We start from the raw sequence: 11,233 nt of genomic DNA, 5'->3' as shown, positions 1-11,233 counted from the left end.
TTTTTCCCTCAGATTTTATCTTTTCTTATTTATCTCTGATAACTCTGTGTACATTAAGGGTATTAACCCTTTGTATCCAGGTTACAGATATTTTTTCTCAGCTTGCTGTGGGCCTTTTGAGTTGTTTACTCATTTCAAATTTTAACTGGTTATTAAGTTTCTCAGCTGAGAGAACTTTTACTGACTTCCCTCTGCTTGCCAGAAAAGTCATCTGTTCACTCGAGTTTGGCAGGGTTCCCACATCACAAGCCTTCCAGCTGCTTCCGGAGCAGGTTCCGGAGGGACTTCCCCAATGTTCTCAATTCAGCTTTCAGAGGTGGACCTGTACACTCCACAGAGATGGTTTCCTCCTATTCTGTCCTGGGGTTTTGAGTCTCCCCCAAGAGAATATGCTCTTCCTTGCGTTTCCTGACTTTTCCCCTCCACCACCATCTTCTGAAATACATTTGTGCTTCACAGCCTTGTTCAGCTGGCTTCTTTGTACCCTGGATGTAGATGTTATTTTGGGAAAATTGCAGTAACAAGAATTTGTCATCCTGCCCACTTTGAGAAAACCAATGTTTGCCCTGGGGTCTAAATCCTTCCAGTCTTTTCTCTTGTTATCAGGACAGGATGCACTCGTCACCCTATTCTTCTTGCTTAATATGAAAGATCTTTTGTTGCCAGGTCCATAGAGCATAAAACTGTTTTTGTCTTTTTATTATGGAATGTTTCAAACATGCCCCCAAAGCAGAGATCCCCTGTGCTCCTATCAACAATGACCAAGTTTGGCCCCATCCCTTTTCCTCCACTCAGAGTCAATCATGTAACTAGTAAAGACTGGGCTGCATTTCTAAAATAGTCATCTTGTGCAGAAAATTGCTGTAGGAAATTATCGGAAAACAGAAGCAAAGGGCAAAAAAATAATTAGAGGAAAGGAATGGATAAGGAGAAGAGTGTGAAGAGGAGAGGCGAGTATCATCTGACTCTAGACTGCTGGGAGATTTGGGCTTTTCTGGTCAACCTCACTGCCCCATCTTGTGTCATCCTGTAATGGACAGCCAAGACACACAGCCTGTGCCCTGAATTTTACTTAGCAATATTAACCCCTTGCCATACATACATTAATAAATATACATCTGAGCATCATTCTTAAAACTTAATTTTTAAAAATGACCCCAAAACAATCAATTAGAAAATACATTCGAGTATTGGAAAACAATCTCGGTAGCATTTCTATGGAAAAGCCCATCCTTCCTCCGAAGCACGTTTAAAGCATCACTTGGCTCCTCTTCATGCCGACTCTGCGGGGTCAGTATAACCGTATTGTACAGGTGGACATATTAAGGCTCACACAGAGAGCCCACGCGGGTCGTCCCATGCGCTGAATGCTCAATAAGCCTTGATGGGGACCCAGGATGGTAAAACCCATGTTGCACCCAGGGAAACTGAGGCCCCAAATCAGGTCCTAATTTTCCGGGCCTGCCTGGTACAACTTGGGGATTGTAAGAATAGAAGTTGGACAGGGCATCAAGTGCTGTTCCCACGGTAAGCAATCGCTCGGAGGCAGGGCGAGAATTCCGAATTTTGTGCCTTTAAGGCTGGAGTGGGGCGGGCTACTGAGGGTAAACAGAGCTCCTTTCCTTTAAAGCCGTCCTGAGGCGGGGCCTGGAGGGCGGGCCCTGATGCCAGATTCTCGCCAGGCGGTCTCCTCCCCTTTAAGGCCGAGGCAGCGGCGGGGCACTGAGGTCCTTGTTAAGGCGCGGCCCTCCTCTGTCGGCAGAACGTAGCTTAAAGGTGACGCGTGGCGCGATGGCGGCGGCCTCGCGCGCGTGCCGCCGGTGCGGGCGGCCGCTCCCAGAGCTGCTGCTACTGCTGCTGGCACTGCCGCCTCCAGGGGGCCCGCGGGGTGCTGCCGCCTACTTCCCGGAGGAGCGCTGGAGCCCTGAGTCGCCGCTGCAGGCACCGCGCGTGCTTATCGCGCTGCTGGCGCGCAATGCGGCCCACGCGCTGCCGGCCACGCTGGGTGCACTGGAGCGGCTGCGCCACCCGCGGGAGCGCACGGCGCTGTGGTGAGTGCGGCGCCGCCGGCAGGTCCGGCCTGCTGCCTCGTAGTTGGGCCCACGCTGCTGTCCTGGCACTGGGCAGGGCGGGCCAGACCCACGCGTGCTCTCTTCTTGTTCCCCATCTGCGGGCCAGACCCACGCGGGCCCTCTTTCTGCTATTCCCCCCTGCATAAGAATGGTCTGGACCCTCGCTTCGCCTGTTGGCCCCCCATTAGGGCAGATCCAGGACTGTACCCAGGGCGGGCCGCCCTGCCCAACCTGCTAAACCCTTTTGGAAAACACACAGGCTCCAGGGAAGGGGAGCCTGGAGCACCCACTAGGGCGTTGCTACTACCCACCAACTGTATATTTTTCCACTCTGCTGCTGCATTGCCCCTGCAACCAGCCTGAATCAGGCCTTCTGACCAGAGTGGGTGGGTGGGGTATGACCCCAGGGTAAGTGGAACCTTCCTGGAAGGGGAATGGGACACAGCCATGAACAAGTCTGGTGACTTCCTTTCTCTTGCCTCAGTGTAGTCATTTGGAAAAAAAAAGTATTAATATAACTCTGGTTGGGTTTGTCTTGGAAGATTAACCAGTTAATAGGTGTGAAGCCCTTGTACTGGGCATCATGACTTGGTGTTCCATGACCAGAGCTGCCCTGATCATTGTTATCACTGCTGACCTTGTTGTCAACTTAGTAGCAGTTCATTTGGGAAAATAGCTCTGGGCTCCAAGGTCAAACTAGATTCCCAAAATGTCCCTCTTCTCCACCTTAGATTCCCTAGCACAGATAATCCAAGTGTATGTTGATGCTTAAGAAATGTTTGTTGAACGAGTTTGTCCACTCTGAGGTGGTGTAGTTCATAGGATAGAGTAGAGGAAGGTGGGTGGGACTGCATGATGTAGTAGTAGTTTTATTAAGTTGCACATATTTAGCACTTAACCGTATAAGATTCTATGTGCTTAATGGTACTAATAGTGTCTCGTGTTTTCTAAAATTAGGTTGTTTAATGTTCTCTGCATCTTAGTGAAGTGTCCTCACCCTGTGTTAGGAGGACACTGAAGCATGGAGTGGGGAAGTGCCTTGCTCCGGACTACGTAGCTGTTAGCTGGCTGAGTCAGGGTGCAGAGCCCAGGTGATGTGATGCTGCCCTATCCTGCTTTAGGCTCCCTAACCTCACTGATTGTTCCACTCCACAGGGTGGCCACAGACCACAACTCAGACAACACGTCAGCAGTGCTTCGGGAATGGCTGGTGGCAGTGAAGAGTTTGTACCACTCTGTGGAGTGGCGGCCGGCAGAGGAGCCCAGGTGAGTGCCAGGCCCTGCCCTGTACCCTCTCAGTCAGACTCAGCTGCATCCTGCTCACACACCCTCCATGACTCCCCATTATTCTGCAACAGAACCCTAGCCCCTCAGCCCCGGACTCTCCAGCTCAACTCTGCAGCCTTAAGTGCCTTTCCTGGCTACTCTGACTACTTGGATCTGCCCTCAGCTTCATGATGGGCCTTAATCTTCCCTCCCCCACCTTTGCTCTGGCCCTTTGCCCCAGCCTTTCCCTGCACTTAGAAGTCTCTCACCCCATGTCTTTCCAGTGAAGCCCACTGCTTTGTTCCCATCACCATCAGCCCAACAACACCAACTCTCCTGCTTAGCTTTCCCATAAATCCCTATTCCTGTCACTCTTTCAGGGTTTATTTCTGTACCCACCCACCGTTCAGGCCAAATTCTGAGTCTGGGAGAATAGGTTCCTTTTTTCTTTTGCTCTGTGTCCTCTCCCAGTGGCTCCCCCTTCCCTGAGCTTTATTCCTTCTCTGCAGATAGTCTGGACATTTTCCCCTCCCTGCCTTGGTACTTGCCATGTACCCTGCAGCAGACACACCTTTCTCCTCCCATTTTCTCCTTGCTTGCTTCCTCCCAGCCTCCATTCAGTTCTAGCTTACCCATCCCCTCCTCCAGGAAGCCATCTCTGACCACCCTGCAGCCTGGGTTCTCTCTGGGCTTCGATATTGCCCGTGCTTCCCACATCACAGCTACCTCTCCTTTAGGTCCTACCAAGATGAGGAGGGCCCCAAACACTGGTCTGACTCTCGATACGAGCATGTCATGAAGTTGCGCCAGGCAGCCCTGAAATCAGCCCGGGACATGTGGGCTGATTATATCTTGGTGAGTTTCCTGACCCCTGGATCACAGGAGGCATCTGGGGTATGCAGAGGGAAGGCAGAGCAGTGAGTATGGAGGCAATCCTTAAGTGTTTTACGGAGGGGAAAGTGAGGCCCGAGAGGGGATGCAAGTTGTCAGAGGTGACCTAGCTGCTTAGATGGAGGGGCTGGGATTCAGTCTGGGGCCCCTGGGCCCCTAACTGTCAGATTGTGTCCCCAACTGTCAGATTGTGTCCCCAACTGTCCTCTGTGGTTGGACATTTGGTTCATCTCCACTTTTTATTTTTTATTTTATTTATTTTTTATTGGTTTTTAGAGAGAGAGGAAGGGAGAAAGAGAGGTGGAAACATCAATGAGAGAACATCGATTGGCCGCCTCCTGCATGCCCCCCACTGGAGGTTGGGCCCACAACCTGGACATGTGCCCTGACTGGGAATCGAACCGGCAATCTTTTGGTGCACGGGTCGATGCTCAACCACTGAGCCACACCAGCTGGGCAATTCATCTCTACTTTTATCGCCATCACGAGTGACACCATATTTCCACACATTCTCAATGACACTCTCTGGGTCACTTCAAGAAACAGGCGGGTGGTTCTGGGACTGGGGAGACTTGGTGACGCTGAGCTGCTGAGGCCTGATTTTCACTTCTCCTTGGCCAGTGTTGTCTCTGGGAAGGAGGGGATGCTGAGTGTTGAACAAAATAATGTTGGATAAGTGCCCACAGGTCACGGGCTTCCCTGTCCTCTTGACCTGGGTGTGAGTCCCTCCCTTGGTGTGGAGGGGGAAGGTGTTGATGGCAGGGCCACTGGAGAGGTTGAACACAGTGGCTGGTTTTGTGTATGTGCCAGGCCCCGAGTTGACGTCTGTACCTTTTTTATTTTTCAATCAACACACATTTATGAGCCCCTGCTAGTGCCCTCCTGCTGGGCCCTGGAGACACAGTGAAGAATTGCGTAGGCTGAGCCCCGCCTTCCTGGCGTCCTGGGAAAGGTGGATGTGACCAGAAAAACCAAATTGTGTGATAAAACATCAGAAGACAGCCAGTGCTGTGACAAAGTTGTTGAAAGGCAATCGCTGGTATGTCAGTGTCCTGGGGCTCTGAAACAAAGTCCCCACACTGAGGGGACTGTATTTTGGGAAGTGTATTGTCTCAAAGTTCTAGAGGCTGGAAGTCTGAAATCCAGGTGTCAGCAGGGCTGTGCTCCCCCAAATAACTCCAAGGGAGGGTCCTTCCTGCCTATTCCAGCTTCTGGTGGCTCCAGGTGTCCTTGGCTTGTGGCTGCATCACCCCAATCTCTGCCTTTGTGGTCACGTGGACTTTGCATCCTGTGTGTCTCTTCTTCTAAGATCACCAGTCATTGCATTTAGGACCCACCCTAATCCTTTATGATCCCATCTTAACTTACATTTTTATTGCATCTGCAAAGATTGTATTTGCAGATAAGGTCATAGTCACAGATACCAGGGGTTAGGGCTTCCAACATTCAACCTACAGCAGATGGCATAACCAGGGTGGGGTGATGAGTGAGCAGGGTTGGGGGGCTTTCCTTAGGAGGGGACCCCAGCAGAGACCTGAAGGAGCAAAGGAGCCAGCCTTGGGGGAAGCTGAAGGACAGTATCTGAAGCAGGAGGAACAGAGCAGGCAGCAAGCTTCAGGTGTTGTGAGGAGGCCAGTGTGGCTGGAATGGCATGATGAAGGAGTGGTGGATGGGGTGATACTGAAGTGGTGGGTGGGGGCCGGCCTCTGCAGGGTGAAGGAGAGATTTGGCTTTTACTCTGATGGTAATGGGGAGCCACGGAGGGTATGTGAGCAGGGGAGGGCTGTGTTCTGATTTACAATGTTCAGAGCCCCTGTGGCTGCTGTGGGATCCTGGCCTTTTGGGGCAGGAGTAGGGACAGCAGGAGGCTGAGGTGGAGGCCTATATGGGAGGGGCTGTAGAGAAAGTCAGGTGGGTTCAGCCACTGCTTGGGGACTAGATGTGAGGGTGCCAGGAGGACCCCAGGCCCTTGGCCTGAGCCCTTTGGGAAGGAGAGAGCTGTCCCTTGGGAGGAGGAAGGTTCTTCTTGGCGTAGCTGTAGGTTGATACTTTTTTACTGTTTTACAGATGGGAAAGTGGAGGCTTGGATAGGGAGCTTTCAACTTGCCGGGTGGGGCACAAAGGTGGGACTAGCCCTTTCTGGAATCATTCTGAACAGGGCCACCTCATCTGTTTTGCTTTCATGGTTTGAGGTTGGCTGATTTTTACTCTTTTCCCTCAGCAAACCTGGGTAGAACTCCTTGGTTTGAAACTCAAAGAAGTTTTCTTTCTTTTTCCTTCTTCTTCTTCTTCTTTTTTTTTCTCCTAATCCTCATTCGAGGATGTTTTTCCATGGATTTTTGGAGAGAGTGGAAGGAGGGAGGGAGGAAGGGGGAGAGAGAGAGAAACATCGATGTAAGAGAGACACATCAATTGGTTGCCTCCCACGCAACCCTAGCTGGGGTAGGAATCCAACCTGCAACCCAGGCATGTGCCCTTGACAGGGCCAGTGCTCTAACCACTGAGCAAAACCAGCCAGGGCTCAAAGCAGCTTTTGATACACCATATTATTTTTGAAATTGGAAACTTTGGAAGACTATGTTGGAATGTGAAATTGTTTGCTCAGTGTTTTAAAATTATTATTTATTTATTTATTTATTTTGTATTTTTTTAAATTTTTTATTTATTTATTTATTTTTTTGTTACAGATATTTTACCTTTTTACCCCATTGGCACCCCCCCCTCCACCCCCCCCTCCACCCTGTCCCCGGCTTAGTTGTCCATGTCCATTGGTCATGCATACATGCATATAAGTTCTGTGGTTTATCTCTTCCCACCCCCCCACCCCCCATCCCCTCTTCTGAGGGATCTCAGTCTGTGCCCTACTTCCATATGTCTGGGTCTACTGTATTCCTCAGACTGTTATGTTCATTATATTCCGTATATAAGTGAGATCATGTGGTATTTGTCTTTTTCTGCTTGGCTTCTTTCACTTAGGATAATACTTTCCAGGTCCCTCCATGTCGTCTCAAAGGATAAGAGATCTTTCTTTCTTACCGCTGCATAGTATTCCATTGTGTATATGTACCACAGCTTTTTGATCCATTCGTCTACTGGTGGACACTTGGGCTGTTTCCAGATCTTAGCTATTGTAAATAGTGCTGCTATGAACATGGGGGTACATATATTCTTCCTGATTGGTGTTTCAGGCTTCCTAGGGTATATTCCCAGCAGTGGGATCACTGGGTCAAATGGAAGTTCAATTTTTAATTTTTTGAGGTAGCACCATATTGTTTTCTATAGCGGCTGCACCAGTCTGCATTCCCACCAGCAGTGTATTAGAGTCCCCTTTTCTCCACACCCTCGCCAACACTTGTTGTTTGATGATTTGTTGATGGCGGCCATTCTGACAGGTGTGAGGTGATACCTCATTGTTGTTTTAATTTGCATCTCTCTGATGATTAGTGATGTTGAGCATTTCTTCATATGTCTCTTGGCCATTTGTATGTCCTGTTTGGAGAGGTGTCTATTCAGCTCCTCTGCCCATTTTTTAATTGGGTTCTTTGTCTTCCTTTTGTGGAGTTGTATGAGCACTCTGTATATATTGGAAATTAACCCCTTATCTGATACATCATTGGCAATGATGTTCTCCCATACAGTGGGTTGCCTTTCCATTTTGATGATTGTTTCTTTTGCTGTGCAGAAGCTTTTTAGTTTGATGTAGTCCCATGTGTTCATTTTCTCCTTTATAAAATTATTATTTAAAAAGCCCAGCTGATGTGACTCAGTGGATTGAGCGTCATCCCATGGACTGAGAGTTCCCAGTTCAATTCCCAGTCAGGGTACATGCCCGGGTTGCAGACTTGATCCTCAGTAGGGGGTGTGCAGGAGGCAGCCAATCGATGTTTGTCTCTCACATTGATGTTTCTATCTTTCTCTTTCCCTTCCTCTCTCTCTAAAAAAAAAAAAAAATCAATAAAAACATTTTTAAAAAGAATCAAATGTAAAAGGCAGAATTACAAAACTTAAAAAAAATACATAAAAATAAAATTATTGCCTTGGCTCATTTGGTTCAGTGGTTAGAACGTCAGCCTATCGACTGAATGGTTGTGGGTTCAATTCCCAGTTAAGGGCATGTACCTTGGGTTACAGGTTCGATCCCTGGCCCCAGTCAGTGTCATGCAGGAGGCAACCAATCAATGTGTCTCTGTCACATCAATGTTTCTCTCTTTCTCTCTCCCTCCTTCCACTCTATCAAAGAAATCAATGGAAAAATATCCTGGGTATTTAAAAAAATATTATTATTACAAGGGCCTCTTTCTCTCTTTTTTTAAATTTATCTTTATTGTTGAATGTATTAACAGATGTTCCTCCTTTTTCCCCTACTGACCCACTCCTGCCTTTCCCCACACTGTTGTCTGTGCCCATTATTTATACATATGTGCATATATGTTCTTTGGTTTATTTCTTCCCACCCCCTTCCCTTTGAGGTTTGTGAGTCTAACAACCAATTTGTACTTCTTAATCCCTTCACCTTTTTCACCCATTCCCCCAACCCTCCTCCCATCTGGCAACCAACAAAACGTTCTCTGTATCTATGAGAATGTTTCTGTTCTGATTGTTAATTTTGTTTGTAGACTCAGTTATCGATAGATATGTATTTATTGCCATTTTATTTGTTCATGTTTTTATCTTCTTTTTCTTCAAGAAGACCCTTCAACATTTCATATAATACTGGTTTGGTGGTGATGAACTCCTTTAGCTTTTTCTTGTCTGGGAAACTCTTGATATGTTCATCAATTCTAAATGATAGCTTTGCAGTATAGAGTAATATTGGTTGTAGGTTCTTGCTTTTCATCACTCTGAATATTTCTTGCCACTTCCTTCTGGCTTGCAAAGTTTCTTTTGAGAAATCAACTGATAGTCTTTTTTTTTTTTTTTTTTTGGTATGTGCCCCTAGTGGGAACTCGGGACTCTGGTCCGTAGGCCGATGCTCCAGCCGCTGAGCCAAACCGGCCAGGGCTCAACTGATAATCTTATGGGAGCTCCCTCGTAAGTAACTAATTGCTTTTCTCTTGCTGCTTTTAACATTCTCTCTTTGTCTTGAACCTTTTGCATTTTGATAATGATGTGTCTTGGTGTGGGCCTCTTGGAGTTCATCTTGTTTGGGACTCTCTGTGCTTCTTGGACTTGTATGTATGTCTGTTTCCTTCGCCAAATTATGGAAGTTTTCTTTCACTATTGTTTCAAATAGATCTTCAATTTCTTGCTCTCTCTCTTCTTCTTCTGGCACCCCCATGATTCGAATGTTGCCCAGGGGCTCCTTACACTGTCCTCGTATTTTTAGATTGTTTTTTTTTTTTGCTGTTCTGATTGGGTGTTTTTTGCTTCCTTACATTCCAAATTGATGGTTTGCTTCTTGCCTTTACCTACTCTACTATCGAATCTGTGTAAATTATTCTTTATTTCAGTTAGTGCCTCCTTCATTTCTGACTGATCCTTTTTTATGCTCTTGAGGCCCTCACTAAGTTCATTGAGCATCCTTATAAGCAGTGTTTTGAACTCTGCACCTGTTAGATTGCTTATCTCCATTTCATTTAGTGCTTTTCCTGGAGTTTTGTTCTGTTCTTTCATTTGGGACATGTTTCTTTGTCTCCTCATTTTGGCTGCCTCCCTGTGTTTGTTTCTATGTATTAGGTAGAGTTGCTATGTCTCCTAGGCTTCCTAGGGTGGTCTGTTGTAGTAGGTGTCCTTAGGGTCCAGTGGCACAGCCCCCCTGGTCACCCACTGGGCCCTTGAGGTGCACCCCTCGTGTGGACTTCACACCCTTCTGTTGTAATTGAGTCTTGATTGCTGTTGGCATGTCAGTGGGAGGGTTTTTCTCAGGCTGATCAGGTGCAAGGACTGGCTGTGACCACTGACTGCCGACCTCTGATTACCTTGGATGATCAGCTGTGCAGGGGCCCAACACACAGAGCAAGACTTACTTCAGCAGTGCTGTGGTACCCCCCGAGTCCATTCCTTGAGTGTGTCACTTGTGGAGGTGGTTGGATGGTGGTTCTTAGAGGTAGTCTGAAGCTGTCCACTGGGTGTGCTGGCTCTGGGGCAAGGTCAGCCACTGTCTGTGTTCTATCTGGGGCCACCAGGCATAATCTACAAAGTGACCTGCCAATGGCTGCTCCTAGTGCTGGGCCTGGGGCCACTTAGTGAGAGGTATGGGGCTTGCTGAGGCCAAATGCTACTTTTTGAGAGAATTTAGGAAAATCTGAAGCAGGAGCCCAAACAGGCCAATGCTATGGTAAAGCCACTGGAAACAGCTTGGGTGGGCCTGGAAGTTGGGAGGGCCAGGCCTTAGGGAATCGCCAGGGCGGGGCAAACAGTGTAAGGCAGGTTGCTGGAGGCCCAGATGTGGTGCCTGTCTGCCTGCCTCAGGGAAGGGCTCACCAAAGGAGCAATGGCTTCCGCCAGCACATCTGTCCAAGAGAAAGCTGCCTCTCCAGCTCTCACCCTGATGCTAAACTACTCAGTTCTTCCCTGTATGTCTCTGGTGCCTTTCGAGTTACCTTCCATGTGCTGAAGCCTGGAGGGTGCGAGTAGTTCTCAGTGACCAGTGTGGGCCCTTAAAAGGAACTGTCTGGGGCTCCAGCAGCCGCAGCCTCCCTCAGCCTCAGTTTCTGCTGGTTTTTACAGCCAGAAGTTATGGGGACTTCTCTTCCTGGCACTGGAACCCTGAGCTGGCGACCTGGTGTGAGATGGGGACCCCTTACTCCTCAGGGAGGACCTTTGCAGCTGATTTTATCTCTTGATTTTATCTGCCACATGTGGGTCTAAGACTCCACCCCTCCTACCAGTCTTGATGTGGTTGCTTCTTTAATATTGTTGTAGGACTTCCATTCAGCTCAATTTCAGGCAGTTCTGAATGATAATTGTTATGTAGTTTAGTTGTAATTTTGATGTAGTTGTGGGAGGAGGTGATACTGGGTTTACCTATATCACCATCTTGACCGGAAGTTCAATTTGCAAGC

The 11,233-nt window shown here is 48.2% G+C and overlaps 1 protein-coding gene across 1 annotated transcript in view; it reads left to right on the top strand.

The window, feature by feature from the left end:
* The first annotated feature begins 1,791 nt into the window (after positions 1 to 1,791).
* The window catches only part of COLGALT1 (collagen beta(1-O)galactosyltransferase 1), a 28,364-nt gene continuing 18,922 nt past the window's right edge, over positions 1,792 to 11,233 (top strand). The window contains exons 1-3 of the mRNA XM_036241276.1: positions 1,792 to 2,051; positions 3,228 to 3,338; positions 4,076 to 4,193. Coding sequence (XP_036097169.1) covers positions 1,792 to 2,051; positions 3,228 to 3,338; positions 4,076 to 4,193 — 489 coding nt within the window. The remainder of the gene's footprint in view (positions 2,052 to 3,227; positions 3,339 to 4,075; positions 4,194 to 11,233) is intronic.

This window comes from Molossus molossus, unplaced genomic scaffold (genome assembly GCF_014108415.1).
Source record: "Molossus molossus isolate mMolMol1 unplaced genomic scaffold, mMolMol1.p scaffold_m16_p_4, whole genome shotgun sequence".
In the NCBI taxonomy this organism is placed as follows: domain Eukaryota; kingdom Metazoa; phylum Chordata; class Mammalia; order Chiroptera; family Molossidae; genus Molossus; species Molossus molossus.
The sequence above is the reverse complement of the archived record's forward strand: the minus strand, read 5'-3'. Positions and strand labels throughout refer to the sequence as shown.